The sequence below is a fragment of the Heterocephalus glaber genome, unplaced genomic scaffold, assembly GCF_053883595.1.
Source record: "Heterocephalus glaber isolate CG9 unplaced genomic scaffold, H.glaber_assembly_v1.0 deba00001447, whole genome shotgun sequence".
NCBI lineage: Eukaryota > Metazoa > Chordata > Mammalia > Rodentia > Bathyergidae > Heterocephalus > Heterocephalus glaber.
The window spans coordinates 1,549,131-1,568,048 of record NW_028258299.1 but is presented as its reverse complement, the minus strand read 5'-3'; the positions used below and the strand labels follow the sequence as shown (position 1 = coordinate 1,568,048).

General features: G+C 59.1%; 1 protein-coding gene across 4 annotated transcripts in view; it reads right to left on the bottom strand.

The window, feature by feature from the left end:
- Prdm16 (PR/SET domain 16) overlaps positions 1-18,918 on the bottom strand; it is a 282,822-nt gene that overhangs the window by 136,881 nt on the left and 127,023 nt on the right. For all 4 annotated transcript variants that reach the window (XM_004863779.4, XM_087214367.1, XM_087214368.1 and 1 more), the window contains exon 3: positions 4,889-4,939. In XM_004863779.4, the coding sequence (XP_004863836.1) occupies positions 4,889-4,939 (51 nt within the window). The remainder of the gene's footprint in view (positions 1-4,888; positions 4,940-18,918) is intronic.

Here is an 18,918-nt window from a genome sequence, read left to right as displayed (position 1 = left end):
GGAGGGTCCCCAGGTCCACCACCGCGGTGCAGCCTCGGGAAGAGCCTGGGAGGTGGTGCCCAGCGACTTTCCGCTGTCTTGGCTGCGTTACACCTCTCAGCTTTGCGGCCTTTGATTCAGCAAAATCAAGGATGCAAACTTCTTAGGAGTACTTAGTTTCCACGGCAACCAGAGCTGACCTCAACATTATTGTTCTCAAGAGGGGACTGACTTTACTATATGTTCATTCACTGAATTAATGGACTCCCGGTTCTTTTATCAGCAACCCCGGAACAATGGAAAGAGAGACATGTCGTCGAAGGGCTTTCAGCCCCTGTCCAGCCTTTTGTGCCCGGCTTACTGCGAGGAGGCCAGTCTATTCAGCCCGAGATTATCAAAATCAACTCGAGGCTGTGTCAGGGCAGCTAAACACACTTTGATTTCATAAAGACATAACTGATCCCACATGCAAATTAATAATTTCTGACGTTGGGGACTCTGGTGTGATTTTTTTCCCTTTCTTGCAATAAAGAGTGTTTGTAGGGAAACTGCCGTGTAGTTACAGTGCACGGTGGGTTCCCCGTGTAGTGGGCAGGCTGGCAGGGGGCAACCCGGAGAAGGATTTCGAAAACTCCCCTCAAAGGCACAATGCTTGATATCGCCAAGCTAAGGCGGCGACAGAGTCCCGGGTTACAGTGAGTACCCAGCCCCATGGCCCAGTTCAGCACCTCCTTCGGAGCTTCAGCGTCTTCTGGGGTCTCTGCATATCTTATTCCAACTGCATTGCTCACCCTCCCCCATCTTTCCCTTACCCTCCAGCCACTTGGAAAATACCTCTGCTTCCCCCAGGAGGAAATAATACAAACAAAATAAACCATAGGCTGAGAAGCCCAAGACCAATCCCTGGCTATGCCGTGCGGTGTTGTGCGGAGCTATCCGCCAGCCAAGGCCTGGAGCTCAGCCCTGCACGAGGCGAGGCGTAAGCCACCGCCGGGACGTGGCCTGTCCAGGCCTCGGGGTGTGTGGCCCCTGAGTAATTCCTGCACAAAGGACACTTGGCAGTTGCCCGTCTGTCTCTGCCCCCTCTCCCTGGAGCACGCTGAGCTCTCATCCCTGGCTCTGTAGTCATCCTCCATTAGCTCTGGGTCCCCGGGGAGGGACCCAGAAGACCTCTGAGCTTCCTGTCACCAGAGGCATCTGGCCCGTCCACACAGCGGCCCAGTGGGACAGGCCGAGGGTCTAACAGCCACATAATCATTTCACAAATTATCATAATTATCAATCAATCACCTTGTTTGGACAATGCGATGCAGGGCTACCAGATGACTTTTAGGACCTGTAGCATTTTGTAAGTTATAGTAACAGGGGAGATTTATGAGCCCATGGTGTCCCTCTTCCAGCCATGGGGCTCTGTTAGCTCAATTTCTTTTCGACTCCTTTGGTGCCTCCCGCCCCTGCCCCGAGGGCTTCGCAAGAGGAACCTCCTCCAGGTCCTAGTCCTCTTCCTACCAGGCAAATTCCTGATTTGTTTGGTGGGGGAGTGAGTCGAGAAAGGGAGACAATAAAAATACAAAGAGAAAGGGCACTTCCTTTTGTCAGAGCTTCCCCCCAGCCGCACTGTATTAACACGTCCATCCTTCCTTTTAAAGACCGTGAAAGAAAACAAGATAAAGTAGGACAAAGGCAAAGGCCATGGGGCTGTGTTTCCCTTTTTCATATCACCAAAGAGATTGAATCAAAATTCCTTCAGCTGATACCATCTCCCCGGCGGACTACGCTCTACGCTCTTGTTAACGGATAAATTCAAGCCCTCCAGAAAGTCAAAGAATAAATTTAAGCCTTTTGCCAAATGTCTATCCTATTGGATTTTGATAAGACGGCCATTGAGCCTTAATAATGTCTTCCATCCATTTTCCACGAGCCCTTAACACGGCTCTTTATTCGTCCCCAAAGCCTCCTCGCCCGGCCTTTTTATTACGGGCCCGGCACGCTCTCCAGGGAGCCGGCGCTGACGGATGGACCGGCTCGATTATCTCCCGCAGATGTTTGCTCTCCGGACCCTGGGCTTTCCCTAGGTAAACAGAGCCCGGCCGAGGGGCAGCGGGCGGCAGCGCGAGGGGACGCTGGGGACGCGCCCGGGTGCACACGGCCGCGGGAGCAAGACTGGGGCTAGGGGCCGCCAGGGCGGAGGCGGAGGGGTGGCGGTGGCTTCACCCCTTCTGGGGGCGGGGTCTGGCAGGGCCACAGCTCACAGGCTGGGGCCGATGTCGCTCTGACGGAAGCCCCGCCCTCAGAGCAGCCCCACCCGGCGCAGGTCCCCTGGGGTCTTGGGTTCGGATCTTACACTGCTGCGAGTTCTGAGCCATCCTCCCTGGGCCTGGGCTCCCTCTGTCACCTTTGCAGCCTCTGCTGTGAGCTGCTCCCCAGTACAGAATTTCTAACAGTGACTTCCCGGTATATGTCCCTTTCCCGGTTGCAGTGTCAAGCCCCTGATAGCGTAGCCTGTTACACTTCAGTGAACAGACAGAGGACAGGAGGTAGAGTCCTCCCCAGGGTGGACAAGCCGAAGCTGAGACGCCAGCAGAGCAACCCAAGGTCACAGCCAAGGTCACCCAGGCCCCACGCTTCCCATCTTATTTTCAATGCAAGCTGTGGCCGTCTGGGCGACCCAACTACAGAACCACCCCGCCAGGAGGTCACTGAATTCGTCCCTGCAACATCACACGAGTGCGTGTGTGCAGTGTCATCGGCAAGAAGCGCTAGGTATTTATTTACCCGCATCGCCCACAGCTCAGCTGCGCTCTGTGAGCTGCCCTCCCTGTGCAGAGGCGAAGTGAGGCTGGGAGGCCTGCGCTCTGGTCCCGACAGGTGACCCGGCTGCCGTGGAGGGGTCCAGACCTGAGCAGCAGCGCCAGGTTCTGATCATCCCACGAGGAGACCTAGGCAGACACCAGAGCCCCGAATGCTGCCATCAGCTCCACTCCAGGCTGGGAGATGGTGGGCTCTGGGGGCTGTGGTGTGCCGTGTGGACAGCAGGTGGGTGAGGACCCCCGGCCCCTGGCTGGGGGGAGTCGGAAGGCTGCTGGGCAGGCCTGCTGCCCCATGCCCTCTGGCCTCCGAACCTCACCCTGCCCTGCCTCTTGTTCCGGCGTCGCGGAGGCCAGGTCTGTTCTGTGTCACCCCGACCCGTGTTCCATGAGGCCCCCTGCCACGCCCTACACTGGGGAGTCCAGAGTGAGTGCCTGGGTGTGCCCGCCATGAGCGCTGAAGATGACCTTGGGCCACACCAGGCCTGACCCACATGCAAGGCTGATCTCCAGCAGGAGCAGAGGGGCTCGGCCGCTGTCTCTTCCATCCTGTCTTACTCTGCTTGGGTTCAGGAGCGCCCAGTATCTGCCGCTTCTCAGGCCTCCGACTTCAGACTTGACCTTCGGACCCTCACACCCAGACTGGCAGCCCCAGTGGCCACCAGCCTCTATCTCCCCTGCGAACCCCAACCCCACCCGGCCACCACTGTGACGCATCAGGAAAAACAAGGCCAGCTCTGAACGCCCGGCCCAGCTGTCCTTGTTCGGCAGGAAAGCAAAGGTCTCCTCCCTTTCTAGAAGGCGTAAGATTGGTGTCGTTGGCTGCAGGCCGCATTCCCGGGGAAGTGAAAACACCACAGTTCTTTGAGAAACAGAAAAACCGCTTCCTGCCTCTCTCTACCTTATATCCTTGGAGAAAATTCCAATGCGTTCAAAGAGGCAGGAAAGGGGAGAGAGAGGGAAAGAACATGGTGGGAAATTGAGCCGCTTAGTCACTTTAAGGAAAGAGGGACCTAGGTCTCCCCCTGGGCAGTGGGGACTGAGATCTTGTCCCCAGAGGGTCCCTCTGAGGTCAGGCAGCCTGTGGGGACAGGGTGAGCACAGCCCACTGGAGCCTGGGCAGAGCTGGCACCTGGTTCTCTTCTCCCTGGGGGAGCAGGGAGGGGCACTGCCCACAGAGGGCGGCTGGGCTGGGTGTGAGGCCAGGGGCAGGGTCCCAGGCACAGATTCGGTGTCGCGGAACCCGGTGGGCCGCTTGGCTGACTTGGCCTCCCCTGCAGCCTGTACTGAGCTCCAGGTGCTGCCTGGTGGGGCGCATGTGGGGCCTCTGCCCTTTATCTTGCTTCCGAACAGACATGCTCAGGGTGGGGAGGTCACCTTAATATCACCAGACACCCCAAACACCAGATCAGCTACGCGCACATGTGTGCGACTGTTTGCATGGATGCGTGAGCTGTGGCTTGAGAGGCTGAAGGCCTGGGAGGAGCTGTGAGGACCGGCCCTCCCTCGTCCAGGGTCCACACCGAGAGTGCACAGCTCTGCACGGCTCGTGCGTGCGCTCCCTGGGGCCGTGTGTGTCTCTCTGAGGACTTCTCTCGGGATCTCAAGCCTGTGTTTACCAACCAGCTACTATCCATCATCGGTCTGCAGAGGAGTGGATGATGCCACATTACACTTCTTTCCCTAATGGTTTGCTTATTTAAAGCTACGCCTGAGCCCTCTTTGGAAGCTCTGGGTGCAGCTGAAGGCTCCGCTGAATCTGCAGCCAGTGGTTTCTCCCCCTGCCCTTTCACGTGAGAGTCCAGTGAAGATAGTTAAAGAAACATAGCCTGTGTTTATGTAGTTTCTGTGTGCGTGCCTGGCCTGCAGCATTCCCACAGGTACAGGGTTCTTCTCTGTTCTTAAGCTTTGGGGTGCCCAGTGGAGTGACCTCCCCCTGCTTACACAGGGAAAATAAGCATCCCCCTGATTCCTGAGTCACTGTCCTCAGGAGCGCCTTGCTCCTGGACCGCCGGCAGCACACGAGCTATACTCGCAACTCAGGGACCACGGAAATGGCAAGGTCACCCAACCAGAGATAAGACCAGGACGAGGTCGCCTACCTTCTTGATGCAGCCTTCCTGGGATGACACCTCCGTAGCTGTCAGCATCGGCTGCAAGACAATGGTGAAAGGGGCTGTCAGCGCATGAGATTCCTTCTCAAGCTGAGGGGCGATCGACACCGGGGCAGATCAATGGTGAGGGTGGCCGGTGATGACTGGGACCCCCTCAATTGCGACAGAGGCTCCCCCACTGTCAGAGGACTCTGAGCATCCCTGGGGTGCTCTCCCTGGAAATGCTGTCCTGGGCCCCTGCTGGGTAACTCACTGCGGTGGGGACCGGTGGGGTGAAACACGAGGACATGGGAATGTGTCACGGTCTGCTGTCACTCCCCCAGGGGCCCCAGCAACCTCAACCCCAGCAGGTTACACCGGGAGGTGACTTGGCCTGTCTGCCCAGCCTGGAGGGTGAGGAGGACCATGTGGTGCCAGCCTCGGGCACTGCCAGTCTGGCTCAGGAGGCAGCACTTAGGGGAGCCGTGGAGTCCAAGCCAGGCCCAGGAGGGCAGACCTGGGGGAGGCAGGAGTGAGGGCCGAGGCTGCCTTCCCTCCCCTGCTTCTTTCTGGGCCGCCGCTCAGAGGCAGCAGCCTGGGACCTGCTCTTTGCTGACCCTGGGTCCTGAGAAGAGGGCGTTTGACTGCGGTGTTGGAGGGAACGGCTCCAGGCCGGGGTGACCGGGCGGAGGCAGGGGCTGTGGTGCCCCACATCACAGAAGCTCCTCTCCTCCCCTCACGCCGGCCCTGGGCGCCATGGGAGCCCAGCCCTCCGTCCCGCTCATGGGCAAGGCTGGCAACAGGAGGACAAGTGGCACAGCCCAGACCTTTCTCCCAGCCCAGGCTCCACTCGGGGCGTGGCCCTGGGCGGCTGTGGCCTCTCGCCTGCTGTTGCCTCCTGCAACCCACCACGCTCCACACCTGAGGGGGTGCATCCATGGCTGCCCCAGCGCGCTTTCCAAGCTAAGCAAACTGACAAATTCACAGACTCACACGTGTCAGTCATCACGCTGTTTCCACTAGAACAGCAAGCAACCAAACCAGCACTGGAACAAGAAATGACGTCAAGTGCAGACGCTCCTCCCCTCCCCTCAGAGCCCAGCCGGTGCCCACTGATGCCCACGCAGCCAAGGCAAGAGGCCCCAGGCACAGCGTCCAGCACACGGGCTCGTTCACCAGCCCAGCTGTCACAACAAGAGGTCATGTTTCTAAACGCGGAGAGTTCTAACCAATCGGAGATTTTATGTTTCACTTAATAGATTCTGAGATTGTGATTTGGAAAGTGGCAGTAAGTGAAGAGAGCGTGAGACAGAAAGGTGAAGGCCACAGGAGGCCCGGGGACGTCTCTTCCGGGAAGAATCCACCCAGAGTCGGGTGCACGGAGTGTCGGCCTCAGGGGCAGAGGCTGCATCTGGGCCGCGAACTCACCTGTGTCTGCCCTCCCGCCTGTCTACTCTCAGCCCCAGTGCAGGCCAGGGAGGGCAGCCAAACCGTGGTTGGTGCTGAGACAGAGGAGGAGCGAGGTGCGAGTGGGCTGCTCTGGGCCCCCTGGGTGCCAGGCCCTTCTCCTAGGAGAGCACGAGCCTCGGGAGCCACCTGGCCCGGTGGGTCGGGATCCCAGTCCTTCCTGCCACCTGGCTCCCATGGGCTCAGAGACCTGCATCTGGAGAACCCACCAGCCGTGCCCAAGCCCGCAGGAGAGGCGTCCCTGAGAGCTGGTTGGCGTCCGGCAGTGGCGGCTCTCCACGTGCTGCCCAGGCACGTGGGCCTTCTCACCTGACGCCCGGCTCAGCCCAGGGGACACCTGTGTCCACAGACTTCGGGCTGCGGGTCACCACAGCCACTGCCCTTTGTCCGAGCCAGGAGGTGGCTGGGTGGGGTGGGTGCTGGTTAATTTACCAGTTGGTGGCGGCTCCCACCTACACTGAGCCATCGTGGGACAGACACAGAGAGGGACACTGGAGCAACGCCATCCCCAGCGTCCAAGACACACTAGGGAGAGGACCACCCGAGGGCACGTGCCCCCGGGGGGAGGGTTAGAGGATGCACCCTGCGCCATGTGTGTGAGGCCAGCTTTCCTGGGCCGAATGATGCCAGGAGGGATGCCCAGCCCAGAGCCCCTCAGAGGAAGTGGGTGCTGTGGCTTTCCAGAAAGAAGCACCTCCTGCAGCTGAGGCCGAGCCCTGTTCCGGAGCCACTGGCCCTGTTTCACAGCCCCCTGGCAGGTATGAATACTATTAACACGGCCTCCTCACCTGCTGCTGACCTCGGTGGAGACCTCGGGACGCACCCCCAGAGCCACTGTCCTTGGCTTCCTCCCTGGCTGGGCCACGCTCCGCTGAAAACCCTCTTTATTTGCTGGCTTAGCCTCGGCACACACACCGCTGGCACGGGGACGGCTGGCAGTGGCTCCCTGCTCTCCACTCCTCTGCACCCCGGCAGAGGTATTAGGTGTGTTTTGATTAAACATTTTAGCCGAAAACATGAGGTCTGACCTCTGGCATTTAGCTTCTCTCTCGAGTGTCAGTGCCAGGATTTAGCTAAGTGGGGTTGGTCAAAACATCTTTTTTGACTCTTAAAATAAATACCCTCTGTTCTCCAAGAAATCAGCGAAGAGCTGACACACGCTTGCACAAGACCCCACCTGGGCTCACAGCTTGGCAGGCTGGCCTGTCCCCGAGGGCCTGGCACTCCCTGCAGGACACAAACACATCCCAGAACCCTCCTTCCCTTCAAAATGATGCGGTACTGGAGACTCTGAGGGCATGGCCACAGGAGCAAGTGGGGATCCGGGCCGTGCCTGCGGGAGGAAGCCCAGAGCAAGCCTGGCCAGGGGGCAGCTCCAAAGCCAGAGAAGGGCACAGAGTCCGCTGTGTGACACCCCCTGCAGCCCAGCCTGGAGGATGATCCCTGAATCCTCTGCTGTACCTTCCTCCTCCGGGCCTTTGAGCCTGACCTTTCTCTCTGACCTACATTTCTTCCTCCTCCAGTTAGAAGTCATGTATTTGAACCCTGAGATGTGGTGTGAGCCCAGGACCTGCAGGAAGCCGACTCTGAGGCCTCCTCTGGGGCTGGGTCGGTGCTGCCTGTGCCGGCCTTGGGTTACTAGGGGAGGGAAGGGAAAGTAAGGGCTTCAGGCTGTGCCAGAGACCATGGGAGTACACAGCTGAGAGCGGTGGCCAGTCACCCTTGAGGTCAGGGCTGTGGCCTCCACATGGCCACCCTTCTCCCAGGGTCTTCGATCCCAGAAGTAGGCCTCTGATGCGCTGAGGGTCGGGCCTCACAAAGCCACTGTGCCCAGAGCCACCTCATCCTGGGAAGGTGAAATTTTTAAGAACAATTTTCACCCTCGATGTTCCTTCCAAACCAAAGCCCTGTGACTGTTGCCAACTTCCCTGGTGTAAAGGTGGCATTGAAGTCTTAGGGACAGTGAGGATGATGACGGGAGCAGTGGGTCATCCTTCTGGCGTCACAGTGGGGAACACAAACTCCCCTGCCTCCAACAATGTCCCTGAGGGGGGCAGGTGCCAGCAGCCTCAACGCCATACAGACAGGAAGCAGAAGCTGGGGAAGCTGAGACCCAAGGTGAAGGTCGGGGTGCTGCTGAGTTCTGGGCCGCACTTGAGTCTGGCCTCGGACACTAAGCTCAGAGGGACAGAGGCCGCTGGGCAGCCACGGGGACAGCAAGGAGCCCCACGCCCTGGGACCCACACCTGACGCTGGCCAGGACAGCCTGGGGGGCGCCCTGAGCCGAGGCGCTGGCCCGGGTGAGCTGTGTGGCGGCCTGCTGGCCCACTGGCAGTGCGGGAGGAACCACGAAGGTGTTGAGTCACCAGCCGGCCCTGGCTCCCGAGCAAAGGCCCTAGCCATGTTGACACAAACCCTTGAGCTCTCAACTGGGAGTGGGGTCATATTTATTTATTTTTTGCATTAAAAAAACCAGCTTGGCTGTGTTTGAGCTGCAGAAGTGATTTTTTTAAGGAGCTGTGGACGCTGTTTTTAGCTTTTATGCCTAAACAGATACTTCTCAGTTCTTTCAAGTGCGAGTGCCCGATGAATGGAGGCTCTCTCCCGCTCCTAAGAAAAATATTTACACAGTCGGTGCTGTGCACTAGGATGCAGGAGGAGCTCCGGACCCCTTCCCGGTGCCTAGAGGGCCCCATGCCTGCTGCGCCCTGCACTGCCCACCCAGGCCTGTTCCCACCCCTGAATTGCACCCTGTCACAGGGTCCCCTACAGAGGCCCCACGAGGGTTTGCCAGACAGGGCAGTACCCACCAGAGACCCCGGCAGTGGCAACGGCCCCCGCCTCGCTGCCCCCAGGCACCCTGCTCCTGAGGACAGGCGGCACCCTGCCCTCGGGGCCCATTGGGTGTGGAGAGGCCTCGGCCTGGCTCTGGTCGTGAGAGCATGATGGGCCAGCGGGCCTCGGCAGCTCGCAGATGACTGTCCTCACTCAGGCCCAGACCGCCCGCCCTCCTGGCCGTGCAGACCCAGAACCTGGGCACGGTTTACACCCTTGGCTGTTCCAAGAACACTCTCTTCCCTGGCAGCTCCCACTCGAGCGTGGCCCCTCTGCCCAGACGCCCTTCCTGTGCACGCCAGCCAGGGCCTGCTGCTTCCCTCTGCAGGGGGACACAGCTTCTGGGGTCACAGGCCCTTCAGATCCTCTTCTCGGAGCAGCCATTGAGCACCTTCTGTCTACACTGCCCTACAGAAGGCATCTTGGAGACGCTGGTACAGTGCCTAAGACTTTGGAGCAAAGACAGCAGATACACGCATGCGCGTGCATGCGCGCGCGCGCGCACACACACACACACACACACTTCTACAGTAAGTCAGACAGTAGTGAAGGGAGGGCCACCAGGCTGGCTGAGAACCTCGGGAGGGGCTGGTGGGCAGCAAGTAGGGATGAGGAGGGCAGAGGAGGGGGCTCCGCAGGGGCAAAGGCTGGTGCCAGGAAGACAGCGAGCACCCTGGCTTGAAGCCCTCCAGGCCCAGTGGAGGGAGTGGGACTCCACGGAGGGCAGATACAGATGGACACTGCTGCTGACATGACAGCCGGACAGTGACAGTGGGGCACAGGGCAGAGGAGCCCTCCCGGGAAGGATGGTGGCCTGAGGGTCTGCTGCGAGGGTGGCCTCCAGTGTGCCTGGGCTTGTGAGTGTGCCCGCCTGGGCTCCCCTCCCTCTGCCGGGAGCTGTCCAGCTTTGCCAGGGACAGAGCCAGAGGCTGCCAAGGGACAAGAGGCCCCCAGCAAACAGCGAGACAGGAGAGCGAGGCCGGGCTGTACTGAGAGTGAGTCCAACAGCTCCAGCGACCCCCGCTTTACAGAAGAGGCGGACGCTCGGAGCCCACAGCAGCCTCTCCCCATCAGGGACAGACCCAGGCTTTGGGCCAAGGCTGTGGGCCCCATGAGCATCAAGGTGAGGGCCACAGAGAGGCGCAGGCAGGGGTGACTGAAGAGACCCCGGGTCACCTGGATCTGCCGGAGCAGTTCCCATAGCAACACTGCATCTCCCTGAGAAAAGACCCAGGAAAACAAAGACTGGGTCCTTCCGACTACCAGCCCCTTGCGCCCACTCAGCACCTGTGAGGGTCGATGTGTACATCCTGGCCACCGATAGGTTCACATCCCTGACCGGGAAGTCACAGCTGTTGGGAGCCTGCTGGCGGGGTCCTGCCTCATTCCCTTCCCTCCCAGCCTGGGCAGCTGAGCCACCCAGGCCTCTCCGGAGCCCCCTCTGCTCCTGGGGCTGCAGGAGACAAGCAGGCGTGGTGACCTTGCCATGACCTCGACCCCACCCCACCCCTAATTCCTGCCTGTGCATACCCCCAGGAGTTCAGCTCTCCAAAGAAGGGCAGCTCCTTAAGGTGCGTGGGCCTCTCCGCCCGCTCTGCGTGACTCTGGGGCTCAGTGCTCACCCTACGAGTGCTGGGCAGCTGGGTCAGATGGGGGCCAGGGCTCCAACAGCAGAGCAGGCATCTCTGGCCTGGGCTCCCTGAGCGCTGCCCTGCCTGTGCTCCTCCTAGTCACCAAGAGAGCCTGCTGCGGAGGAGACCCAGGGATAGGACCCATCAGAGGGTGCTGGCCAGGCGGGGTGGCAGGAGGAGGTCACAGTTTGGTGCCAGCTCTGGAGCCCCCCCCTGCCAGGGAGCTGAGGAGCTGAGGCTCTGGAGGACCCGTCCCCGAGGAGCTGGTTCTGGCCCGGCTCTCTGTGGACAGCTGCCTCCCCCTGCTTCAGGAAGAGTGTAGCCCGTAAGAGCAGGTGACACGTGGCACTCTTGATCAATGACTCACGACAAGCCATCACGTTCAGCATCAGAAGGGGATGTGCTCGAGTCCCAGACCCTTTGACCGCTGGCTCCGGGACTGGACATGAAACAGGGGACTGGACTGGAAGCCAGGAGAGAGAGAGAGAGAGAGAGAGAGAGAGAGAGAGAGAGAGCAGGCTCTGGAGCAGAACAGCCTGAGGTGCAGTGCAGGGGGCCTTGGAGGTCCCCAGACCTGCATCCTGGCCTGGGGGGGGGCTCTGGTCCGGCCCTGGCCTGCTGCAGAGGACCCCATGCTCACTCCTGTGCCGGGAATGTGGTGTTGACAAGGGTGGCGTGGACCCACCAACTCCCCGCCCCCCTTCCACTTCGCTTTATTTCTCTACTGGCTTTCCCAGCCCCCATGGAGCTTAGGGGAGGAACAGGGCTGTCCAGACCTCACCAAAAGTCCCTCCATTGTCACCCCCTGGAGGGGAGGTTCAAGGCCACTGCAGAGGAGGATCCAGGAGGAGACTCCCAAAGGCCCGATTTCACCCCAGTCCCGCACTTGTGGCCCCTGAGCACCGGCCACACCTTCAGGACATGAGATAAATTTACAGTAGGTGGCAGAGCTGGCCCTGGCCCATAGGAAGTCTGGGGACAGCTTGCAGGCAGAGGGAGGAGGACGTTGTCCAACAGCCGAGAGGGTGGCAGAGCGTGGCCTCACAGGATGTCACAGAGTCTCCTCCTTTTAACGCCAGGTTATTCAGGTCTGATTGACATCCACAAAGTCTAGGTACTTAGTGCTGACACCTATGAGTTTGCAGAACCATCCCCAGGAGCTATGCCTGATCCTGTCCACCTCTGTCCTCTCCAAGAGCCCATCATTATTTTGTGATAAGAATGCTTGACGGAAGATCTGCCCTCTCGAAAAGTGCCAAGCCAGGACACTGAATAACACGGGTGACCTCAACCGAGGACCTCAGGACAAGTCCAGCGTCACGGCACCTGAAGGAGGCCGGTAAAGGACTCAGAGCCAGACGCAGACGAGTGCAGACAGTGGTGCAGACGGTGTCCCTGCCCTTCCCGGCACAGGCCTGTGCGTCAGCCTCACCAGGGCTGCCTGGGCTCCATCGCTGCCTGTCCCTGCCCCAGCTGCTTAAACCATCACTGCGCCTGGAACGGCGTCCTCCCAGGACCCCCATCCACTGTTCCCCAGCGTCTCCCAAAGTCTCTGATGTCCCCGAATGCACAAGGCCCAGGGGCCAGACGGCCTCCCGCCACCTGCACCCAGGAAGGATGCAGCTGCTGGCAGTGCCACCCGGAGTCCTCTGCCCTGGTGTCACCAAGGGGACTTTGCTTTCCGTAGGGGGAGGGGATAAATCACAGCCAATTATTGGTCCTAGGTGAGCATTTATCTTCTGCTCCCGGCCCTTTTAGTTATAGAAATAACCCTGGTATTGACAGAATCATATGCATGCACTTCAGCCTGACCCTCTTATTGATAACTTGTTTGTTAGGGTGATCTTTAATAACCCTAAGTGAATAAAAGGCTCACAGATCTCCCGGGGACTGTGGTTCAGTCACACACTGATTAGAAAGGCCCAAGACCCAGGGTCTCAGCCCCATCTGTGCCTTATAACCCGCCCTGCTGGGGGCTGGGCAGCCCTCCGGGAGAGGACAGAGGTGGCACCTCGTGATTCAAAGAACTGAGTTTCCATTCTTAGAAGCACTTCCGTGGCAGGTAGTGCTTCCAGGGGACCGAGGGACAAAGCGAGACACCAGGAGTTGAGCGGTCACTAGCCATAGGCTCACCTGGGCCTGTCCTCTCTGTGTCTTGTTCTCTTGGGTCAGCACACCACACTCACCTGTCCACACAGCAAACCTGTGTGCTCTCACTGACAAGTCAGGCGGCCCAATGAACGGATCATAATAAAATAACCAGACAGTGATAGCCCGCACTGGCCCTGCCCTGCCCTGCCCAGGGCATCTCTCGATAACCTTACAGCATCCTCATTTGCCCCTGAGAATGCCGAGGCCCAGGAGGTTGAGCACTCTGTCCCGTGTCTCCCAACTGACTCAGGACCAGGCTGAGCCATGAGATTATTTGGCCACTGCAGAAAGGGCTCCATTTGAAGAAATGGATGGGGGAGTGAAGGGGAGGATTTTCTATCTCTCCCACAAAGAGTGTTTCCAATTTCTGGGAGAAGCCATGGCCTCAGAGCCCCAAGTGCCTGGTCACAGCTGCCATGCTAACTCGAGACCACCGTGTTGGCAGAGGGAGGTGGAGCCACCGAAGGAGACCTCACATTTCCCTAGTGGGCCCAGCCCTGCAGCAGCTGTGCAGGGGTGTATGTGCTGAGCCCATCCACTCCCTTCAAGGCTGCCGCCCGGGGCTGCAGTGCGCCTGGCTTATGCTGGGGCGCGGAAGGGCAGGCAGCCCACCCCCACCCTGCCAGGCCGAGGTCTGGGCCATGCGGAGTCCAGGGCTGCGCGCTCTGAAGTTGCTGCAGCCGGCACTGTGCAGGGCGGCCTGTCCTGTCCAGGACTCAGCCTTGCAGTAGGGGCTGCCTGCCCTTGGGACGTCCAAGGCATCGATGTTTCCCCTCCTCGGGCCTCCAAGGCTGGGTGGTGAGAACAGCAAAGGACCCTCGAGCTGCAAGCTGCACCTCCATCGCCTGTGCTGACCCACCAGTGTCCTCTCGCCCGAGACATGTGCGTAGGGCAGGGGAAGTGAGTGGATGGATGCTGAGGACGAGGATGGGAAACACCGAACAGCAGCTGCTCCTGTAGTTTGCAACTGGTAACGACGTTACCAAAGACGGGACTGTTTTTGAGACCCCCGAGGCTTGGAAACCAAACCTCAGTTGAGGCTGATCTACGAGAGGAGGGCTTCCAGGGGTCTGAGGCTGCATGAGCCGGGCCAGGTCCAGCAGGGCCTGCTTGGGTCCAGCCTTCAAGCTAAGCGTGGCTTTCATGTTTTTAGAGGGTACGGAAGACTTCCACAGCCGATCTGCCTGAGCGAGGGGCTCACGTGGGCACAGGTGGCTCCTCCGTCCCTGGGGCCTTTTGTCCTTGCTGTGACCAACACCGAACGGCAGGGACGAAACCCCACACAGAAGAAACACCACGTGGTCCTGACTTCAGATCCCCTTGGGGCCACGGCATGGTGCCCACCGGGCAGCAGGAGAGGGAGGCAGTGAGCCTCGGCTGCAGGCAGGCGGCAGACAGCGGGCACGAGTGCAGAGCCCCTGGTGCAGTGACAGCTGCCGCAGGGCCGCCCCGGCCGCATTCTCAGCTGCAGCCTCCCACGAGGAGAAGACGCTGTGAAATTGGAAGCAGTTTGAAATGGCTCTGCTCATTTTCCTTCCTTTCTTCCCCGTTTGTTTTCCAACAAGAAGAAGCACACAAAATTTTCACCGATGAGATCTCAGGACACTCCTCGCTGGAACGTCTGCCTCAAGCTGCAGGGCCTCCGCTGGGGTGGCCGAGTCTGCTGCCCCAGGCAGGTCTAGTGGCGGTGGCCAAAGGTCATGGAGAATTCCCACCTCATAGCAGCCCGAGGAGCCCTCCCGGGCGGTCCTCGTGGTGCAGTGAAAAAGTCCCCAGAGGCCCTGGTGGTGAGGGAATCCAAGGCATCCTTCTGATGGGTACCCTTATCCCCTCCCCTCTGGAAAGTGGGCTGGCTTATCAGGGTACAGCAGCAAGTGGTCAGTGGGGTCCATCTGTCCCCTTGAGGCCCTCAGCAACAGAGCTGCTGGGTGCCCAGCAGCATCCTCTAAGGACTTCACTTTGCGACGACCCTGTGCTGTCCAGGGACCCGGAAGCCGAAGGGAGCCATGGGGTTTGGTTCAGCATCACCATCCCTCTTCCTGCCTGTGTCTGAGAGCCATTGCTGCACCCACTGCCTGCAGTGCCTCTTGAACCCTCTGCTGATGTCCTTTCCCTTGCTGACCCCTAAATAGGAAGAGACCCTTCCATCCTTCCCTGGTTTGGCTCTGCCAGAAGTTGGAGAGGAGCGCTGGCCCCAGACCCAGAGGTGCTGGTGGGAATCAGCTTTGGCCAGCTGTGCGGCCTGCAGTGGAGAGCTCAGCACAGACCAGGTGGGGAGGTGGGGCGGATGGATGCTCATGACTGTGAGGCTGTCAGCTAAACCAACAAGGTCACCACCTATCTTCGGATGGACTGAGAAGATGACCCCATGGAGGAGGCGGGGCCCAGGGCAGGCCGAGCGGCCCGGGCACGGGGGCACAGGAAGGGCCAGCATCTGGGCTGTCTGTGGGCTTTGGCACAGCCCATGAATGGCTACCAGCGGCCCCAGGAGGATCCTGCCGTGTCCCTCCGTGGCTCAGGGCTCCTTGCTTGCCTACCATCCTGAGGGTTCTGAAGCGCCTCTTTTCATGCTGTTCCGGGAGGAGTTCTCCCAGCTGCTGGAGGGCCGGGCACCTCCACACACACAGACTCCACAGCACGAAGGCTCATTTCGAGGGGCTGCAGCGATGCTCTCGGACAAAGCTGGACTTCCAAGGCTTATCTCGGAACGGGGCGGGTTTGCGTGAGAGCATAGTTTATTGGGTCTTCCCAGCAGTGGAAAAGAGGGCTGAGATCGGCACAGCCATGAACCGTGTGCTGGTCCGGAAAGGACGGCCCGAGGGGCGAAGGCCCGGTGTGCACTGTGCAGAGAGAGACAGAGAAGGAGCCCTGGAAGGCCAGGCAGAGGGTGGGCGGGAGGCCTAACAGCAGCTCCCCAGGATGTGGCCAGGAAAGATCAGAGTCAGAAGGACCGTCTCCTAAACAGAGCTGGCTCCGATCTGCCTGGGGTGCGCAAATTCGCCCCGAGAAGTAAAGCAGAAAACCTTCAGATCCTACTTCCTCTCAGCCTCACTCGCAGGCTGTTGTTGTGTTTATCAAAAGCAAAGATTTATGCACCGCCAGTTGCTCTGCGCCTTTCCAGGCTCCTCCCCCAGGACAGGGAGGTGTGGTCTGGACAGATCCTCCCTGGTGACGTTTTCCAGGGGACACCTTGGAAGACTAACCTGGGGTCCCCGGCTGATGGGGTCAGCCTCGTGCTCGAGATCCTGCTTCTCTTAAGGGAACAGCAGTTGGTTGGGCAGAAGTAAGCCTTGGGGGACACACAGAGCCCACATCTCACACGCAGCCTCAGTGATGCACAGAGTGGTCACAGACGGTGCTGCTTGTTGGTGACAAGCAGGAAAGGACCCAGGCACCATGCCCAGCTCCTGGCCAGTCCCTCCCCTCTGGACCGTGAGCTACCTCTCAGGCCTTGGCTGCTCAGAAACAACAGCCGTGCCCAAGATGCCTCTCCTGGCTGGGGCCACCACATGGCTTTCTGCTGGTGTTTTAGGTGACAGAGCGACAGGCAGGGTAGGCCTGGAGGCAGAGCAGCAGTCAGAGAACTGTCCGCAGCTCTCCAAGCCAGGTCCCAGGGGCTCGTTTTGGCCCAGGGGTCCCAAAGACCTCTCAGCGTTGGCCACTCTGGAGACCAGCGGACCCCAGCCTCGGTCGCTGCCCGTGCTCTGCGCTGTCACAGCTCTGCGCCTGTGAGTTCTGCACTCAGCAGTGCTGTGCCCGAGAGGCATCACGATCTTTTTACCCAATTTTCCAGCTGAGTTGACTGAGGCCTGTGAAGGTCAGGGAGCTTGCCCGGGGTCACTGAGTAAAACAGCTAAGCCGCTGGCCCCGGGACAGGGATGCGGGACTCTGGTGCTGTCCCTAACCGCCTGGCCAACAGCTCTTTCATAAATAATGGAAATAACAGGGCTCCGTCTGTCCTTGGAGGGTGTGCTCCCAGCTAGGCCACCAGGCCGGCGGTCTGCCTTGATCCACAGCTCACAGGCACGAGTCTAGGTGGGGACCTGAGGTGGGAGATGAGGGACCGGCGCGGCAGCTGGCTCCCGCGAAGGCATTAATTTGTAGCAGACGTCCAAGGGGCTGGAAAGAGCACACGCGGCTCCACACGCGCACGACAACGGCTGATTATTCATTGCTGACAGTTATTAGCCTGTTATTAAATGTATGAATTGCCTCTTTCATACGACATTGCCTATCCTTAAAGAGCTTTATGAACTAACATTAACCAATCCAATTAGCAAAAGACACTGTATTTGTGTAATTAGTAATTTGAGGCTTTGTTCTGTCTAGGTCTTAAAGAGAAAAGGCATTGGATGCTGATTAGCGCGTCACACTGTACAATTAGGAGAAGTGGTCGCAGATTAGCCAGGAATGTTCTCGTTCCCTGGGGTCCCCGCTCGGGGACCCAGTCTTGCTAAATCACACAGGGGTTTATGTTTGTGGCGCTTAAGCAGATCCAATTGCTTCCTCTTCCATCCAAACTCCTCTTTGCAGTTGGCATGGCCTGCCCCATCAGGAAGGGGAAATATTTATTTTCATTATAAATTTAGAGACTGAGTACAGTAAGGAACCTTGTTATTAAATGCTCCAAGCCCAATTCTGCAGAAAATCTCAAAATCCAACTTTGAGTATTGATTGCAAGTTTTTTTTTCTAATCAGATGCCAAAAGGAACATTGTGGGGGAAAGATGTCTCAGCTGCCCCTGCCAAACAGCATTTCTGTTTACGTCTCCGAGCGAGCAGTTACGGCTTGACGAGACATGGAGACGGCCCGATGGGGCCAGATGCTGTGATAAGAGAGCGGCCTGTGGGTCGCCACGGAGTTTCAGGACGCTGGTACGCTTTTCAGCTCACCCCAAGAGTGAACCACATAAAGCACAGCGCTGAGATCCCGTTGGAACCATCGGCTCCGTGTAGCTCACCCCAAAAGCCCGCGCTGGAGGTGACATCTGTCTCCCTGCGTGTCCCCCTGTCTTCCTCGCCGGAGCCTCCACATGTTATTAGTTTGCCAAACTGTAGCGCAAACTCTGAAGACCCGAGCAGCTCCCTGGTGCTCCTTGGCAGAGTTTGCTTTGGACAGGAAGGAAGTGGTCTGTTTTCAGGCCCTACCTGCTGCATGGGAGCACAGGAGGAGGGCTGTTTCTCCTACTCTCCTCCATGGCCACCTGTCTTCTGGGTACAGTCAGGACCCCGGTTCTAGCCTTCCTGCCCCTACGTCCACACCCTGTCATGTCCTGACAGCAGCTAAGCAGCCATCCAGCCCACTGTGGCCCTCAGACACAGGCGCACCAGGCTCCCCAGGCACAGCTGCCCTACAGAGGGAAGAGGGCGTCCCTCAGCCCGAAGCTCTGGCCCGTCTGTGCCATGCCACACAGCTGCCCCGGCTGCTCCCTCTCCAGGGGCTGTGTCCTGTGATCTGACACTTCTGGGCAGAGCTGCCACCCCGCTTGGAGCCCAGATGTTTGAGTGTCAAGCAGACACCGCCAACTTCATTCCAGTGCAGGTTTCACAGAGCCTTACTTCAGCCCTCCAAGCGGGATCTTGTGGATGTGTGTGTTTCTATTCTGTTCCAAGTTAAAGTCAGACTTCTCGAAGTTGCAAAGCCTCATCGCTTATCTGTGCTGCTTTTGCTTCCCCCTGTGCACACACATGCGTGTGCCACGTGCACTTGCACGCACACCACACACACACACACACACACAAGCAGCGCGCCTGGGTAATCTGTGGAAATGAGGCACCCAGGGGGCAGGAAGAGGGTGCCCACGCTCCCCGACACAGGACCTGGCCCGCGGAGGCAGCCAGGGACCCGTCCACCCAGGCACTCAGGAAAGGCAGAGTCGAGAGGAGACCCGGGTGCAAAGAGCCCAGAAACCTCTCCAAAATATTTGGGTTTGTCAAAATCCCAAACCACCGTTTG